The following is a 19761-nucleotide window of genomic DNA, read 5'->3' as shown; positions in this document are numbered from 1 at the left end:
GCTTGCGCGGTCAGGCAACCGCGTTTTTTACGGACAACTCCCACATATTTATGTAATAATCATCGCATCTAAAGCGAGGGAGCCAGTTCAAAAAAGATTCCGTGAATTGTTTATTGGTAAAAGTCAGCAGTTTTGGTCGCAACTGAATTAACAATACGCATACATCCTTTCATCCTTTCACATGTTTTCAACTGCATTAACGGTTACATTCAGTGCCAACAAAAAGCTTGTACATATTTTTGTCAATTTAGCCTTTTTCAGCTTACGCGTGGAGACATAAATGACAGTATTTTCCACAATAAGTTGAAAGTCGATTTGAAAGGGAACAGAAGAAGAGGTTTTTATGAGGAAAGATTACATTCCAGCTTGGCCACTCAATGATTTTTGCCACGCACGATCCGCGATGATTGCCTCGTCAGCCTTGATATAGCATTTGGTGATTCCATCAAAATTTAAACGGGCTTCGAAAAATGGACGAATTTGGCGGTATAAATCATTATTTCTGGAGATTAACGGGTCATACACATAGCCAAACGGCGATCACTAAAATATGATAAAACGGTGATCAGTTGAAGTATTCTGATCGCCTTTATCTGGTTGAAAAATGGCGCCTGAAGGAGGCCCCCTCAAGAGCGCTGCCAATTTTGTACGTAAGCTTAACATCGTTGTTTGAGTACCTTTATCAAAATTAGCATCTGTAAGCACCAATACCATGTTCCTGCACTTCTAACTTCCAGCTAGATAATGGTAAAAGGTTTATTACTACAGAGAAATACGTGAGAAAAAGAAGGCAGCGGCTATTTCTAATGGCCGGATGCACCACAAAACTGAGGCTTTGGTTGCGTGCAGCATTTAGGGATGGGTCAAGTGATTCGTCATATTCAAACTTAGCAATAAAACTTTATAACAAATAAGTTTTCTTTGTTTCGTTTTCCTATTCCCTTGTCACGTAACCTCGTGGTTTCGAATTAAGCAAGACAACGTATTTGTCTGAGGGGTTTGGTCCCATTGCAACCGTCGGCTGTCTGACAAGCCATGAAATTATCATTGTTTTGAACATTTTTTCCTTCACGTACCATCGCTAATTTTTTTTCTGAGGGAATTTGGTGACCCGTAAATCAAAGCACCGGTGCCACCCTCTTAATACCAATTTTAGCTCTCAGCTGCTGAATAATATCTCCAATCGCAGCCAAGTGCTAAGAATCGGTATATATGCTGTCTAATTTTATTTGAGATATAATCTCACTCTGGCTTGCTAATATCCGAAGGTGTTCACTAACAAGATTATTCTTCTTGGCCGGAAATGAGGGCAGAGGATATCATTTGGCATATACATTTCAGTTGCCACTTAAAATAAATTGAGTTTTCTATCAACAAGAACGTAAGAACGTTATATGAATATCAGTTTGGTAGAAAATAAAGACAGCGTTGGTGGGCGACATTCTCACTACAATCGACATACGATCACCACCCTGTTCTCGTACTAAACTGATTTAGTTATACTGATCAATCGGCTGTCCTTTGAGCTTTGCTAGAAAATACTAATTAAGCCTTCTTATTATCTGGAAAGATTTTTTTCTCAACTGGAGATAAAGCTTTTGAGACAATTAGAGACTTGCAGACGTGTTACTAAAACACGGGAAATTCGGTATTCAATTTGAACACCTGCCGATAAATCTTTTAATAAACCGATCTAGGAAGACATTTTGGGAAAATAAGATCCGTTTATTCTGAAAAGCTTGCTTGTAAATTTTTCAATAAGGCAAATAAAAACAAAGTTAATGATCCAGAATACATGAAATGCTCCTATATTTAAACTGCGGTAATTGAAATACATGAGAGTTGAAGATCCCCCTCATGACCGTCTTGCAATTACGAGCTGCAGTGCCCTACCATGCAACAAAGCTATCAAGCCAACTAGGACCAATCACTTGTGAGTTCGAGTTTTATCCCGTGAGAGATAAACGAATGAATGAAATATTAATGCTATTTAAGTGTATTAGACCTTGTAGGCTCCATCTTCAATAAACATAATATCTTAGTTTACTCTCAAATCCCCGCAGTTGCTTTTTATTAGATCGCGGCATGCTCTTACGTATACATATGATTATAAAACAATTGCTTCGGCCATTGAAAAACCGTTTAGCAAATTCTAAGAAAGTTCCCACTTACGAAGAACAGTTTGTCATCGGATTACATCTTGGAAAAGATCCAAAAGAATCAGCTTTAAATGGACCAGAGTCCAAATCATTTGTTTTTCTTCTTACTTTATTGAAGCACTCTGCTCTCAGTGAACGAAAAATTTCTTTCCATGTTTCATCTCTTTTTCCCCGCTAGATCCATTTAACTTGAATAAATGATGATTTTTCTCTCAAAAAGTGGGAAGGGCACAGGAAATATAAGAAAAGATTTCATGCCATAGTTCCCAATTGTTGAAACACTTGCACGCGAGATAAATGCCATATTATATTTAACAAAGAGAATAGTGGGCGTATTTTGGCAAAGCAGTAAATGTCAACACAGAATAAGCCCTCAGAAGCGAACGCCGGAAAATAGAGAGTTATTCGAGAGAGAGAGTTATTTCTACATAAAAAAACTGACAATTTCTAATGATAAAATGCCGACTGCTCGTAGTTAAGGACGATGAGAAATGATCAAGTCCTCGTTTCTAAAGTAATCTTTTTTTTTTGGCCGTAACAATCACTTCAGTATCATGGGTTATGATAGGAATTTCTACCTTTAAAATGCTGTGGAATTCATGTCGGCTTCCTTTATAAGCGTGAGGCGCTACTGCAAGTGACATTGTTATAAATATGAGTGAACAACATGACATTGGGCGGATTAGTTTCCGTCATATATGGCCGGTCACAACACGGAACTTAAGTATTTGCTTTTCTTTAAATTGGACACTCCTAAAACAGAATACACTGTATACCAGGAGTATGAACTATACCAGTGCAGCATTCAGGGCGAGTTCAAGTAACATAGTGTCACATTCTTTTAAAACAAAATCATTATGCGCGGCTTAGAGACGTTGTTTTCACCAAAATAGACTAAACAAAGGTAATCTTGTTACTTGTATTTTATACCTTCAGCCTTCGTGGTCACGCACCATTTTATATCATATCAGAGAATTCAAGTTAAATAATACTGATTGACTTTTACCAGTCCAGTCGTTTTTCAAAGCTTTAGCAGAATTTCAAAAACGTTGTCTGTGAAAAGATGAATTCATTCAAATCGTTCAAAACTGCTCATCACTAATTTGTTAGGAAGGAATTTATTGGCGAATTAACCTAAACAGCGGTACTTCTTTAAGTGGTTTTTGAGTACCCTTGAAAACAGTTTTGGCTACGTGCCTCAAACGTTCATAATGATGCCACTTAAAAGCGCAGTTTTTTTATAACGACTGATGACAGTACTTAACAAATAAGGCAGCTTTGGTGGGCAACTACTACATTCGATTGGCACTGACTCCGGCTTCTGTTGTGGTAATAAAGATTGTTTTTGATTCACTTCAACTCTGCAACTTTCTTGAAGGACGGCAGCCTGATAAATTGAAATTGCAGTAAATATCAGCCGGCACATCATTCGAGCCCGGCTTCAGCACACGGTTTGCTGTAGACCGAAAAGATTGATGTGGGGTGAATGTTTTCAGTTTGGGACAGTCTGGATTGATTATAAGGCATGCGCGACTCTTCCGGATTTTGCGGTCAATTGGGAAAATACCGCACACGGCAACTTCGAACAAAGTTAAACAACAGATCACGAATGGCAAGCTGTTTTCAGTGAATGCTTTGAGAGATTCTTTAGAAAATCTTATACCCCCACTGATCATGAAGGAGAGATCACAGGCGGTTCCTAAAAGGACTTAACTCTATAGTTTCAGCTCCGAGTTGTGACCGGGATCGGCTATTCATCGAGATTAAGAGTTGAGTTGAGTTTGAGTTAAGTTTGAGTTAAGTTTGAGTTAAGATTGAGTTACAGTTTTTGGCGTTTTTCGGAATTAAAAGTAGTAAATATTCAGTACAAGTCACTTCGAAAACTGTTTTCTTCGCGTTGAAAGATATATTTGCATAAAATTTGGCAAAATGCCATGGCTTTCCAATGATCAAAACAATCTTATAATTATTACACCTTTCACGGCATCATTCTCGTTGCTGCTGTTAAGTCTATCGACGTCAAAACGATGTCTTCTTAGAGGGATACATGGGCTGTATTGTTAAGCCAGTTACAGCCGGCCCGGCGGCAACGATGAACCGTATTTGTCGTCCGGCATCATGGTCGATCAACACGCCGTAAACGAAAGAGGGAAACATTTGGCGAAGTGAGCCAGCATTACGCTTTTTGCTCATAACCGCTGAAATTCTAAAAATCAATGTTGACCACGAGTGTTACGTTTGCTAATCACCGAAATTTTGTAATGTTGGCAGTTAAACGAGCCGAGCATTTAAATAAATGAAAATGTTTGACCTAGTCACACATGTCGGAAAACCATTTCACTGCAAAGTTGAAAGACACAAGATGTTGAAAGTAATGCTTGATTGTTTCGCCTGGCCTTGATGGTATTACATTTTTCTTTTAAGTGAGTGGTAACTTAAACTGTAAGTTATGAAATTAAATGCACATTAATCCCTACTTCGGTCCGCTATGACGTCTAGTTGTCTAGCTACAATCCCAGCCAAAAAGATGGTGACACCAACCCAAAATACAACCGCTTCTTCAAACTGCATAAAGCAGTTTACAGCTATTACTCATTGTTTATTGATTTACTTGTAAATTAATTTTGGTTTTTCGTGAACGGTTTATTTTGTTTTTGCAAGTACATAAATGAAAACTGACAAAGGCACTTCTCTTCAAAGGCTAGGATCAGTAAGGGAAAAAACGCGTTCCAGGTTCCGGATTCGATATTTTACATAAACACTCCTGCAGCTCACAAGTTCCGATAACGTTTTGTCTGGTAGCCGATCACGAAAACCACGCTGCTGAACGACAAACGGTACGTTTCATCGTTTAGCCGCCAGGGCTATAAGCTGGCTTAACGGTAAATCCCATCCTTAGCCTTACAAGAAGACATCTTTTCTGCGTCGATAGACTTGATTGCTAAAAGGAACAACCGCGCGTCGGTGGATCAGTTTGTTATGCAGGAGATCGTGAGTTCGACTCCGGCCAGACCCGCAACACTCAGGGTCTTAAAATAATTGAGGAGAAAGTGCTGCCTTTGTAATAACATCCGCAAATGGTTAGACTTTCAAGTCTTCGCGAATAAGGACTATAAATTGCAGGTCCCGTCTCACAACCTTCAACGTTCATAAACTGTGGGATATTAAAGATTGCACACACTAGTCGGAAAGAGTACATTGTTGTGGTCTGGTCTTTTCATCAGCCATGTGGTCGGCTTGGAATAATCTTCTGAAGGGACTACTGATCGATGAGACCACATAACAGCAAAACAGGCAGTAGTCAAATCGAAGGAGTCCAAGTGCTGAAACTGGTAAAGTGTTAAACAAGAATACTGCGGTACAGGAAATTTCAAGATTGTTTTGATCAGTTTAAAACCATTTCGCAAATATACACCTGTGCACTTCACGAAAACGGTGTTTGATGGTCTTTTCAGTGTCTTCTAACTTAATATTTATTAGATTTAAGTGCCAAAATGCAAAAAAAAAAAACGGAACTCAATATTAACTCAATCTTAACTCAAACTTAACTCAAACTCAACTCAAACTCAACTCAACTCATAACTCGATCAATAGTCTATCTCGTTTGTGACCTCACTCGAGATCTGCAGACTGAAGTGTCAGTAGAGGATACCTAAACTTCGAGCCAGGATTCGAGCTAGGATCCGAGCCAGGATTCCAGCCAGGATTCGAGCTAAGATGAGCTTTCTCCGCTATTTATTCTCGAATCTCTCGGTTAGGTTAGGTCTCGCATCGGTTAGGTTAGGTCTATTTAGGTTGGTTCTAGTCTAGTTAGGTCTAGTTAGGGTTAGGGTAGGTCTCGGTTAGGTTAGGTTAGGTCTCGGTTAGGTCTCGGTTAGGTCTCGAATCCTGGCTCGGATCCTAGCTCGTATCCTGGCTCGGATCCTGGCTTTATTCTTAGTTTATCTCGTGTCAGTACTTCTCAGTACTTACAACTTGCTCCACACGTCCTCAGGTACATCAGCTGTTGTTTCCTTTTCGCGTGGCTGAAGGCCGAAAAACAACTCAAGTGGTTTTGCCGGCTTAAGTGCACGCTTGGTTGTATTGTCAAATTTCCTGCTGTAAACAGGCACCCAACGTCAAATTTCGGAAAACATCTTTTCGGAAGACAATTTGAGATCTAGAATTTTCGGATCATTTGTTGTAAAATTTCTTGCTTGCCTGCCTGTCCTAGGCTTTTCGAACATCTAAAAAATGGTATAATTGCCCATTTTAAACGGATTTTTACCCTAAAAAGGTCAGCCTTCTTTCTGGATGAAAATTTCGAAAAGGTATAAAGTTTTGATCCCTATAATTTTCGGATCACTAGACTTTCAGCTAGGATGATCCGAACAGATGAAAACTTTTACGGGATAAAAATACGCCTTTATCTACCGTTTAAATACTAAAATATATGATTAACAAAGCTATATTTAAGTGGTTTAGAACTATATTCTCGTTGGGTGCCCCTGATATAACGCCGCCTACTTCAAACTTGAGACATCTTTTTCGGAGGCAAATTTTTTTTGTTTGATGGTCACAATTTTTGCGAAATTAACATAATACAGTTCGCTCCATAGCCTGTTTACTACAGTTGACCTGCAATCATGATTTGTAATGTCTCGCTAGCTCTTACAACCACTCAGTCAAACTCCATTAACCTTTTTGAGGTTTTAAATAATTAACAAACATGATAACAAAAGTAGGATTTGTTGATAAGTTCAACTTGGGAAAAATCATATCATCATATTCCATCATGGTAAGATTAATTTTGGCAGTGAATATCAGATCATTTGTACATGGTAAGCGAAAGACACTCTGAGATGTGCGTAATGCTCATTCAAGTGAAACCGCCACGTTGAGTGCAAGTAGAGTGAGGTCGATTACCAGTCACATTTTAAACATCTCTCTCGCTGGTAAAGATTTCTTGAAAATCAAAAAACTTTAATCTTGCCGGATCCAGAACAGGTTTTTCCTATTGAAATGCGTTTCGCGTAACTTGGAAAAATCAAGGTCATGCAATAACAGTTAGGTGGCAAGTATTGGAAAATATATGATGACTTGAAGGGTCTTTAAGATGGAATCTCTTATCTCTAACGTCAGCGCGGATTATGGTTGGCTTTGCATTCAATTCAGAGATGATGCATTGCGATAGCATTAAACTACCTGTTTCTGATTTTTTAAGCAAGGAGAGTTTCTAAAAACACTGTATATAGTCTCGATTGCTTAAGGCTCAAGGGGTTGATGTGAATCAGTTCAGTGACAGCGTACGTGCAACGAGCAACGAGCATAATTAATTTATGCATTCAACAGAAAAATTTGTGAGGTTCAATGCAACCCTGAACAGATAAGCAACGTGAAACAATGCTTAAACTGTAGGAATGGAGTGGATTCTTCACTGAAATGAGGTTTTAGTTTCACAGACAGTTTCATAAGTGCTGCTTCAAAGATAAACTTGCGCTGAGAAATAACTTGAGTATCTTCGCGACAAACACAAATGAGAAGCACGCATAACAGTGTAACTTGACATGGTGGAATTGCCGAGTCCCCGCGAAATTCTCGTTTCACAGTTGATCAATGCTCGGGGCAAACCCAGAAACGCTACCGAGACTTTGTGAACGTTAGCTTGGTTCTGCATGGTACTGTAGCCGCGCGAAATTTATAGCAACACTTGGTTATCAAATACCTCGCAGCTATATCATTCCTACACAAATGTCCGAATGATTGTAATACCCAACGTGACGTCCAACATGTGTTCTTAGAAACTCGTGGCTCAAGAGAAGAAAGGAAGGCTTCATGAAGAGTAACTCGAAGATGAAGCCCGTTTGATCCCATTCCACGACATATTTCATTTTAAAGGAGAACTGAAGGCCTAAAATCGTATTTTTTTCCGCATTGATTCTTAGGAAGTGCAAGGTACACTGACTGCAAAATGAAGATACCGTTGTCCTTTGAAGTATTCTGTGCGGGAAGCAGCGGCAATGACACGGAGTTCTCTGTCCCCCTTCAGAGACGAAACCCTTGTAGTAACGATATTATTTCTGATTGTTTTTTTCCTCAAGGCCTTCAAATGAACTTTTCACTTTGCAAAAAACAAAACACGCACAAATAACGTGGTTAAGTGCCATATTTAGTAAGGTAAATACGCTTAGTCTTAAAATATCCCAAATCAAATAATCGATCACGGAAAAAAATACTTCTAAAACTCATCTAAGCAGCTCTATTATGGCTTAAAAGAATCTGAAATATGATTTCTATTTCGTTTTAAGAACAATACAAAGTGTTTCAAAACCAGGCTTAATAAGTATAAGGGGAGCAAATAACAAATCCACTTCGAGTAACGTTTTTCGTTCACCATTTGACAAACTGAATTGAAAAGCGCATTTCATTTAGATAAAAATAACTTGAACCCTCTATTGTCAAATGGGTGAAACATAAATAAACTATAGTCCGCTTAACGTGCTAAGCTCTCACGCAAATGCACATACACTACCGATCTCTGCCAAACTCGTTAGGTTGAGCACAGCTGTTTTTGGACGGAACAAATAAGGCTGATAAGGCTGAGAAAAGCTTGTTCTCTCTTATTTGAAAAAAACAAAAAAACAAGAGAACTATTAAAAAAAAGTAAAAGAAAAAAACCCGATGTCCTTTCCTATAATAATATTTTAATGTTTCTTCAAAAACAAACACCGTTCTTCGGAGTTCACTAATGATTTTCTCTTCTCTCCGTTCATCGGCCTGCTTCCTGCGTTGTCACAAACTCTGTTCCGCTGAAAACAAAAAGCTGGAAACGCATTCAACGACAAATATGCTTTTTAAAGTCACAAACAAATTTCCTTTGAAAACTTATAGTTGCCGCATTTCCTGACACTCTGAAATCTCAATAAGTAATGCAAAAATACTAACCTTTTATCCGATGAGCACGGGCGTGACCAGAAGAGGCGTTGTTCATAAATTTTTCAATTGAAACGTGTATGAGCCGCCTTCTTCGCTCTTCAGGAGCGGCGGCTGAAATTCAGTCTAGCGCCCATCAAGGAAATAAAAGTATCCACAAAAGTCGTTTACTTTGCAGTCTATAGATGAAAAGAGCCCGCAAGGCTTTTTTTTTTCTGGTAATATATCGGTGACTTGGTTGTCCGGCATTGCAAGATTGACTCCAAGTTTCTCTCTTTCATTATTTTCTCGTTTACTGCTGAAAACGTTGAACAAAATTGATGAAGTCATTCTCAACATATGATAAGGCACGTCAAGAGTGTCACGTTGAAGATTTCATAACAATTGAATTCCTTAAATCTTTCGTGTAACAGCAAACTCTTAACTGCTTGTTTCTCATACATTCAAAACGCTTGTAGGAGGCAGGAAGTCGGTTTTTTAGTCATGGTTTTATTAACAGGATAGCGCCTCAAGATCGTGCTCTCAGGAAAGCTATCAGCAAAAAATGAGAGAGCTTAAGTAGCTTGAACGAAATTCAGCCCGGCTACTCTTATGTTAAAATTAATCAATGATATATCAGTCGATTCAATAGAATAACCAATGAGGTTGTGCCCAGCAATGAGTTAAGCCAGCCGCCATTACGTCAAACAACATTACTTCTTTTCATATCGGAATCCCTTACAAATGTTTATGAAACAAAAAGATTCAAGTCATGCAGAACAGTCAGTGACGTAAAAACGTTACTTCGAAACAATCCTTAGACAGCTGTCCGTTGCCAACCTTACTTCGCTATCGTGTGCTTAATACAGGAAAAACGCCATCTTCCTATTAGTATCAACTTCTAAAAGAAGTGTCTTTGTTACAGGTAAGTAAGCACTTAACCAATATATTCATCGTAGCATTCATTTAACCACAGGACGCTTAATTGGCGTGCTGTTCTGAGTTCAGTGCACGGCTCAGTTAAAGTGGTTAAGTTGCATCGGCATTCAGTCAATAGTCTGGCTAAAAAAGCGACGGTTATGCACTTTCTCCTGCTAAAGCAACTAAATATCAAAAGCAGAGACAGTTCCGCAATCACTGCGATGCTAAAGGCGTGGAATTGCAAACAATGCGACGTGCCTTTTGACGTTTATAAGAGCTGCTCAAATTGGTTCCTCCATTGTGATCCGGCCAGAACAACACGAGCTTTTTATATTAAAATTTCGATTGTTTTCTTATACAAACTAAGTTCTGGAGACAATAATATTGAAGAATATGGCATACTATATATGCCGTATCATAAAGATATCACGAACCTTGGAACGTGCTTAGCTTCTGTTTCTCCGGCAGTAGATGCCTTTCCGCTGACTAGGTTCCTTATTGCCTTAGAGACATCAAACAATACACAATCTTGATACCACCTCGTCAAAATTACAATATGAAAGAAACCTCACTCTCGACTGTTGGCACGATTTGCTCTCATGTGTAAGCTGAAAAATCAGCTATACACCTACAAACTACCAGCAAGACCAATGAACTCTGAGGTCATTTGTGACATCTCAATAGGAAAGAATGACTTTCAAAGGATTTAGAAAATCGTTTTATTTACATTACTGCCTGAAAGAGATATTTGCTAAAATTGTCACCAGTGTTGCACAAAGCAACCCGCGCCTTTTGGTTAATAACATAAGTCTGTCATCCATGTGCCCAATGGAACGAAAGGTAAATAATCCAGGCAATTCAAACTGCCAACTTCTTGACTACCTGTTGTCATGCGCGTGACTATTGCTCTTAAGTGAGTCCAAGAACTGCAAAAAAATTCCAGATACATAACACGCTTCTGAAGTATGCACACTTTACCTTTAGAAATTGCTCTTTGAAGCCTATGTCAAGACTAGAGACGCGACCATTAATGAAAGAGATTTAGGGGCGCCGAGGATATCCGGTAACAGTGCAGCGAACTGTCCGTCGTGTGTACATTCCGCAGCCATCTCAAATGTCTGTCTTGTTGTGCGGCTCATATTTCAATTGTAACTCTTGTGAACGCAGCTTCGTTGGGTACAAAACGTATATCATGTTTAGAAAGCTGTTAGATTCAAAACATGGATGCTGAAGAATTTTTTAAAGGTCTTCCACAGCAGGATAAACTGGCAGGTACTGTTTGTCAGACCTTACAGATCGAGGATCATTTTTTTCCTTATCATTAATGCGCAGGACTTGTTGATACGTATCCTCGTGCTGCACTCTTTCGTGATTCTGGGTTGGTGCGCGCGCGTTTTATTCGTCATTTATATTGCTTGTGCCCTGTGATTTTTAATATATTCTTATTCTAGTCAGTGTTCGATTTGTTTTGTTGATGCGTTCAAGGGTAACTTTAATTAAGTCGGTCATTGAACCAAAATCAATTATCTTGTGTCAGTAACTTCAGCAACGCATGTTTATTTCACAGTGATAACAGTCGCTCTGCCAGGAATCAAGGAGTTTTTAGGGGAGGTTTTGGTGGAAGAAAATCTTAGTGACAAAGGCGAACAATTTCGCCTCGACTTTGTGGACATTCTCGACAAACTAGGATCAAAAGCACAAGGTAATGCAATATATACTCCATTGACCAACGACCACCAGCCACCACATCAATCGGGAGAAACACACAGGAGAAAAACAGAGGGCGACCTTCAAGGTGATATCGAAGACAACGCAGCACAAACGCATTGGTCTGCCGAAGCAGTTGCTTTTGGAGATAAGGTAACCATTTCATTACGTTTTTTACCTCTTAATCTTTTTTCTCTTGCGTATTGGAAAGGCCGATATTGTGTGAGGGGGTATTTAATTGTTTCTTGAAAATTAAGACACTTTAGTAGACAATGAATCGATTCCATGTAATCCCTATCGCAAATTTGCTTTGTTTGGTATATTTGAGGGTTTCGTTTGCTCGCCTCAGCGAGTTGCAGAACTTTGTTAATTTGTTGTAGAGGCATTTGCTTTGGCTCTCCAGCGACCTCTGCGTGGCGATATAAGTGACATTTGATAATAGCAAGGACCGCAGTTCTTAATACGACAATTACTGATCCAATTGTTAACTACTGTTCTGATCCGATAGGAAATCATTCAACCTCAGATCATTAAATTCGCATGTTGGTAAACAAGATTGGAAATTAACAGTTTTTTTGTTGTGGTAAATTCCTAGAGTTGTAGGTAAGCGATTCATGCAGCGTTATGGGGAACCACATCAATCACCAAAAGGATGTTCGCAGGAAGGACTAAAATTTCCAACAGTGTATTTTTCTTTTTCTTTTTTTTTTTTCTCGTGAAGAAGTACAATAATTTCCTGGGTATTGAACGCCGAGATAACTGTGCAGTACGTTCGTTTCTTGAAAGCCTTATCTAATATTACATTGCTTTTCTACAAGATACAAAAGTCATAACATACATTCTTCCCGGTACATAAAATTCAATATTGCGTAGTGGATTTAGGTATTTTGAGCGGAACAATATATTTCCGCACGGCAATCGTCCTACCCAGTTGTTTGAAATATCAAGCGAACGTAGGGTCTTTCATTAGTTCAACTCAAGAATTTCCTCCAGTCCGTATTCAACAGGTCGGATAACACGCGTTGAAATCACACCGAGGACCTTCTGTTATTTTCTTTGTCAATGCATAGCAAGTATCTGCCGCAGCTCTGACCTCATCAGGTCAGTAAATTACGATTTCTGTTTTAATTGCGTAATTCTTTTGGTTTATTCTTATGCGACTGGCGGGAGAAAAAGTCTATTTGTATTTAAGGAGCTTGTGATCTTTTCTGTTTGGTGTTGGCATGTGTTTTCCACTTGTTCTGCGCATGCATCGCAAATGAGATCGGAGATGGCAGGATCAAACTTTATTTAGGACAGCTCATGTAGTTTGCGTCCACTTTGCCCCTTTGTTGTTATCATGCAGCATTACGGGGGATTAGTTCACTTCGAAAGATTCTGTTACAGAAATTATGCAGATATTGTCCCATTTCGAGGGGATTTTTATGATTTTTTAAATTGATGCTGTGTAAAATTATGAAACGCGCATGTGGTAAATTTTTTAAAAGATATCACCAAGATACGAAGAAGATGTTTCCTTTGGATAATGCGATATCAGAATGCAAAACTTTTTTGGAAATTGCAGTATTTAAAACCATATATATAAATATATATATTTGTTTCTTTAGGTCCTTCGTTAATTGTATGTATTTACATGATTAAGATTGTGCAGGTACATGTATGTATGTGACAGTTTATATATACAGCTTTGCACTTCTTCACAGCTTTGTAATTGCTGCATATTTTATGAGGTCAAGGATCAAAACACTTGTAAGCATGATAAGAGTTTCTACCAAGAAACATTCCAGACGTAACAAATAAGGGCAAAATACAAGTGATTTACCATATGTAACAAATTTCGAATACATATCTCGTTCCCTCATCTCATAAAAAAATATATCAAGCTTCCCGGCCATGTTCTGATTTGTTTTTCTGTTCTGAGAAGTCGTTCAGTTTGAAGCTCACATAGCAACATTCCTGTTGGGACAAGCATGACATTGTTCATTCAGTCCCATTAGCTTTCATCAATCAGTAAACTTGTAAACTTGTTTTTTTTTCTCCACTTTGTTTCATTTTGTGGCAACCTGCCGTGTGGGTGATCCAACATTAACAGTTTCTGTTGCACTTTGCAGTTTTGAAAATCGAATTTTACGGACGTATTAATCTGTAATGTGTTGCCATGATGTTGAGGTCTATTAACCAAATACACAGCACATTCTTTTTATAGCCACAGCTTCAATACAGTAGGTGGGCTGTCTGTTCAATTTCATTGCAACTCAGGTCACATGCTACTTACCTGATAATTTTCTTATTCAATGTACACTTACTTAAAGAGAACAGTAGTCAACCACACTACATGAGCAAGTTCCAAGGTTAGATTTTATTTTTAGCCACAAGAGATACAACAATTTCCCATTTATAGATACAAGACCACCTCAAATAGCTCCAATTGAGCAATGCTAATTTTAGCTGTCTCATAGGCATCCTTTTTTTTTTCAGAAATGATAACTGCCAATATTCAAAGTGATAGTTTTAAGGTTCTTCCTGTTAGATCTCAGTATGTGGGCATGTACTTTGAGCCTTAGAGACACCTTATCAATCTTACTGTGTTATAACACATGGATTTGTCATCCTAAGGAAGACCACCTGATACTTCTGAATGGTTCAGTGCAACAGGATAGGCGTTTACAAAAATCATGTTTTTTTCATGATCATAGTGCTTGCAGATTATTTACAGGACCTGAACAAAGTTTAGTAATTTTAGTTAAAACAAATTTCACAGCTCTGATGATCACTCGACATTGAACCTTGTACCCTTGACCAAAGGTTTCTGTCACCCTTTGCTGGAATTTTTTCTTTTCTTGCCCAACAAGATATGCTTTCTCTGTCTTCTTTACCATTATGACCATTATCTTTTTATGTCCAATATTCTTGCTCAGCTATCTACATTTGTCTGTGTTTTAGCAAATTAGCATGACCTCTTTGATGTTCAAACTAAGTAAGATCTTGTTAACACCGAATAAAAATCACCTAAATGTATCATCTGCCAGTTTCAATACAGCAATTTCTGTTGTTGACCACTGAAACTGGTAAAATACATTTCACCTTCCTTACCACCACCAAGGGACCATGTCTTTGTCCCAGCATAGGAAACCATTCTGACTAGCCAGTTGTCCAGATTATAACTCCCTTGTTGTAGACTTGTCATGGTGGTATTCCTGTCTTCAGGATTAGGTGACACTACCCATCTTTGTGGCTGTATTGAGCTAGCAGTAGTCCGGGTGCTGTTGGTTGAATGTTGGGCCTGCTGCCTAATTAGGAGCTGAGCTGGTGACAAATCGATCCTTTCCTCAGTTGGACAATGCCAAGTATTTGTCCCTTTTTTCTGTCCACAGTACCTGTACTTTTAAACATTGTTTGCACAGCTCTTTCCACTTCACCATATCAACTCTGAAAGTGTGCTTTGGACATTAAATTTTGGTGAACAATTCCATAGTCATTGCAAAATTTTGCAACCTGGGTTGAAGTGTCCTGCACAGTCCTTCACAGTCCTGAATTTTCTGCACTCACTTCACAGAGTCCAGGCAAACTGAAATATGAGAACCTCTAATACTGAGCTGCTAGAGATGTCCTCTAACTAGTGAGCTTCTGTGAACTTTGAGTTGTAATCAGTGATCAGCCAATAGAACTTGTATTCAAATTCAAACAGGTGTGTTGCTACTTCTGGAAATGGGAGGTGGTCTAGCGGTACTTAAAAGAGCTTCTGATGGCTGGGCTCTTTTAAATTCGGCATATTTACTACATTTCTTGATAGTATGTCAACATTCATTTGGGGATAACACTGTACATAAATTTTACATGCTCACTGTTTGCAATTGGCGATTCCTAGGTGTGAATTGTGGATCAAGTCTAGCATTTCTCATTGCTAACTCTTTCCTTGAGTCTCAAAAGGAAAAAGATGAGAAATCCACATTCCAAAAATGATTTTGGTTGAGGTTGAGTGGAAAAACTACTGCCTGAGGTTGCTTACGGGGCTGCTATTGCCTTGTTGGTGGGTGGAAATGAAAGTTTAATGTTTGTCGGCTGATTCTGATGTGGAATTGTGAATCCACAGGTGCCCCAAGCTCAGTGTGAGGTAAAGCTAACAAAATTATAAGGATTTGTATGGCAATCCCAACAAAATTCTCAATTAAAAAGGCCAACCTTATTGCCACTGTGGGTCTGCCACTGTGCAGATTTGACACAATTTGAGCCATTTTCAATTCTGGCTCTAATTCCATCTCACTCCATTTCATTTTACTTAAGCTTCTCAATGGCTCTCTCTTTCATAGCTACAGATAACCTTTGAGTTGAACGTACAATGCCTTCTTCTATTGTCTGTCGCTTGCATTTTGATGGTGTAGGTCCAAGGCAGGGTTCCAGCTGTCTGTATGGGTTCAGGAAAGTCTTCTATTTCATGTGTTACAGTGGTCTCTAATGGGAAGTCTGCTGTCTTCTTCTTGGCTGACTGTCCTTGATGCGAAAGTGTTATTATGAAAGTTCAGATGAATATAAAATGAAAGTTCAATTTTGCGCCTAAGAAAATTAAAAGAGAACCAAACGTTTTGAGGGATCTCCCTCTTCGTCAGTGGTTTGAAAGCAACTGAAAAAAGCACGTGCAATGTAACATTCAAATGAAAGCAAAAAACGCAACGTTTACAGCGTGCGCTGACTTTATAATTATAAAACCAAAGTCCACATTGAGACCACCAGGCTGTAGGGTGCGGTGTCTGAAGATCATCCTGGCCTCAAAAACATTATGTTACACACAAATTTTTCAGTTGCTTTCAAACCAATGATGAGGAGGGATTACCCTCAAAACATTTGGTTCTCTTTTAAACGTCTTGGGCGCAATTTTGAACTTTCATTTTATATTCATCCATGTTATTTCGCAGCACAGTTTCTTCGAATTTTTAAAAGGTCATCTTGCTGATAATTTTATAGCTCTTGTAATTTATGTTCTACCAATTAAACCCAAAATCTGGTGGTTGTAGGATTTTTGTTGACTTTTGCAGCTCACCCATGTTGTTGGTTTTCTGATGATCTGTGAATAAGAGGTGTTCCAGTGTGCATCTACTTTATCCTGAATTTAACTTTCTTCTTCAGGACGTGGGTGGTGGCTGTCCACTTGTCATGTATTTCAGATTATGGATCAGCTGTGTTGTAAATTAAAGATGTCACTTGCATGTGTTGCACTCTACTGGAGATGCACTAATTTTTACCGAGTTCATGTTGTTCATGGTCTGTTCCGGACTCGCTCTCCTTGGTTCATGTTAGAGACTAATGGAATGACTATCTTGAAATTACTGAGATCATTACTGCATTTAAATAAAACGTAGCTATAAGTATCGTGAAACTTCATGTGTATTTACTTCTATATGCATGCTGTTATGAATCGTAACTATTTTTCATCAGTTGATACTGGTGCTAAAATATTAGCAATTCCATGTAATACACACTGTGCTAAATCTTAATCATTTTTTGCCATTTTAACTTATAATTTGCATGATTATCCATCCGTTGTTGCAATTACAAATGTAACTTTTTGAGAACTTTTTCTGGCTTTTTCCTCTTGCCTTCTTCCCAAGTACAGTAAATGCATGTTTTACAGATTTCTGTGCCTTCTTGGCAGAACCAATTGTGCCAAACCAGGCTGCCTTTTTTTACACCTAAACCATGTAAGGGTTAGCTGCAGCTCTTGCTGTTATACTGTTACTTATTTTCAATGGTGGTTAAATTAACTGTGTGTTTGTACATGTATGTTGATTGCCTTTGTATTGTTACAGGTAACATACTTTCTTGTGTTGCAGTTTTGTGAAAAGGGCCTCAGATGCTCTGAGTATCATTTGTACATGTCCACATGACAGAAAAAATTATGTTTTATAATAACCCCAATACCAGTTCATTTCTTATTTGCCCCTAAATGTTATTTGTCTGTAGGAAGTTGGTGACAACTTGCCTTGCCACAAGGAAACAGCTAGTACTGAAGATGGTGGTATAATTATATGCAGTTCCCCATTGCCTCAGGCAGATTCACCAGTACATTTAGACTCCCTTAGTCTACCTATGTTGGATTCAGTAGACACATGGTCCAGAGAAACTATAATATCAGAGGCAAGCAGTGCTGAGCTTGAAATATATGATGGTTCAGAAAGCGATGTTAATGTCCAGGAGGAGGGCTATTTTACAGGAGATAATGTTTTTGTTGATTATTCAGTTCAAAAACTTGATCTTGAGCCAAATGAGTTGGGTGAACTGCATAGTGGTGTTATGTACATTAGGGAACATCCTGGTTGGCATAAGAGATGGTTTACTATAAATAACCACTGTTTAACATGCTTTCGGCATAGATCAGAAAGTAGGTTGTTATTTCAAATACCTTTGAAGGGAGCCAAAATTGTCCCAACTGATCGGAAGAAAAGTAGGATGTTTCCGCTTACTTTGTCAGTTCCAAGAATACATGAAACTATCACTTTTGCAACAACAGAGGAGCATACCAGGCAAAAGTGGGTCTATGTTATGAATTGTGTTATTTCAAGACTTAAAGAAGACGAGGAAACTTCGGATGTACCCGTGAGTCCATCGTTTAACTCATATGACTCTTACTGCAAACTTGTTGGTTCAGAATCAGATCCAGACAAGCACAATATTTCTGCAGAAGTCAGTGAAAAAAATGAGTTGCTTCGCAGAAGAAAGGTTTCATGCTGCCTTGAATCGCCAAGAATAGTAGAACCATCCCAGAGCTGGACAAGTAGCGAAAACAGTGCTCATTCAAATGAAGGTGAAACTTTGACTCAGTGGAAATTAGGTCTTGATGATGAAGATGAAATGCTTGTGATGAATAATGACCTGTCACCAGACCTGGGGGAGGATGAATCATTCAAAGAGTTACAAGAGGTGAAGAGATGTACATTGTTTTTATATGTTATAAAATACCAGCTGAGACTCTTCGTTAATCTTGAAAGAGGGCATTTTTTGTTTTAAAGTCAGAGGAAGCATCCCACTGTATAGTGTAAATATCCAGAATGGAAGAATTTTTATTATTTGGCTGTTCATCTGTATTTTTTCCTTCTCATCCTTCTCCTATATGTCCAAAAATGCATGTGATAAGATGCAGACCCAATTTGCAAGAAACTTTGTTTCACACCATCTTTTTCTACTTACTGCTGTTGTGAAAAGGGATTCCTTAACTTACAGTAATTGCTAGAAGTACAAATTTAATCCTGTGACAGACTAGTCAAGGGGATGGAGTGGGGTTAGCAATAATTTGCATATTAAAAGACTACAAAAAAATCATGTTGAACAGAAGAGGACTTGTTAATTTTCCAAAATCATTTATTTTCAATTATAATTTGCACCTGCTTGATAGAAGGTCCTAAAGGGTTTTTCATGAGCCTTTTTTCCTGTGAATGATGAAATGTCCTTTTATTGCTGTGTACATGTATATTATGTACTTGTGCCTGGTTATCATTGTGAGCTGTGATATTTTTAAATGATGATCAATTTCAGGAGAAGCAGGTGTTTTATTCACCCTAAAATGCTGTTTAAGGTTAATTTCACGAACTTTAAGAACAGGCATAGATAGTTATTTTTGGTTATTTTTGGTATGAACTCTATTGTGCTTCAAACTATGTGCATTACATGTATATTACTGAAATGCCTTTCTTGACTGACTTGACCCAGATTTATGGATAACGTGGCTGTGTTCCAACACAGTATCATTTAATGTAAGGGTAATGATAGTTAGTGTAAGTTTTGTAAGTGTGTATGGTTAATTTCCTTTTTGAAGTGGGGGGGGGGGGGGAGAGAGAGTGGTTAGTGTTAGTTTTGTAAGTACTGTAACTGTGAAGCGTATTGTTGATACTCTTATTTCTGATAGCGTTATCAGTGGCGTCGTCAGTTTTAATATTTTGAATAGTGTGTACTGTAAACAATATTGCAAATTAATTAATTAAAAAAAACAGAGATGCACAAGAATCTGCAAACTAACACTTTTACATAAGAAAGAGCTATTTTGTGTAGTTTTCAAAACAGCCAAAACAAGAATTAGTGAATGATGAGGACA

General features: G+C 38.3%; 1 protein-coding gene and 1 long non-coding RNA gene across 8 annotated transcripts in view; one reads left to right on the top strand and one right to left on the bottom strand.

Moving 5' to 3' along the window:
• Positions 1–6771: 6771 nt before the first annotated feature.
• Positions 6772–10543, bottom strand: LOC137997443 (uncharacterized). 2 transcript variants are annotated; one of them, XR_011122481.1, is made up of 3 exons: positions 10406–10543; positions 9084–9369; positions 6772–8961 (listed from the first exon to the last, which is right to left on the bottom strand). It is a non-coding gene; the product is annotated as an uncharacterized lncRNA (long non-coding RNA). The 2 variants fall into 2 exon arrangements; XR_011122480.1 differs by having other exon boundaries at positions 6772–9369.
• LOC137997440 (uro-adherence factor A-like) overlaps positions 9708–19761 on the top strand; it is a 26374-nt gene continuing 16320 nt past the window's right edge. Inside the window, exons 1-3 of one of the 6 annotated variants that reach the window (XM_068843453.1) lie at positions 9708–9975; positions 11539–11831; positions 17637–18593. In XM_068843453.1, coding sequence (XP_068699554.1) covers positions 17763–18593 — 831 coding nt within the window. In that variant the 5' untranslated portion in view covers positions 9708–9975; positions 11539–11831; positions 17637–17762. Of the gene's footprint in view, positions 9976–10674; positions 10812–10833; positions 11244–11384; positions 11458–11538; positions 11832–12339; positions 12780–17636; positions 18594–19761 lie in introns of those variants that run through there. The other 5 variants (XM_068843454.1, XM_068843452.1, XM_068843455.1 and 2 more) reach the window with 5 other exon arrangements.

Source organism: Montipora foliosa, chromosome 3, assembly GCF_036669935.1.
Source record: "Montipora foliosa isolate CH-2021 chromosome 3, ASM3666993v2, whole genome shotgun sequence".
Taxonomy (NCBI): Eukaryota; Metazoa; Cnidaria; class Anthozoa; order Scleractinia; family Acroporidae; genus Montipora; species Montipora foliosa.
The sequence above is the reverse complement of the archived record's forward strand: the minus strand, read 5'-3'. Positions and strand labels throughout refer to the sequence as shown.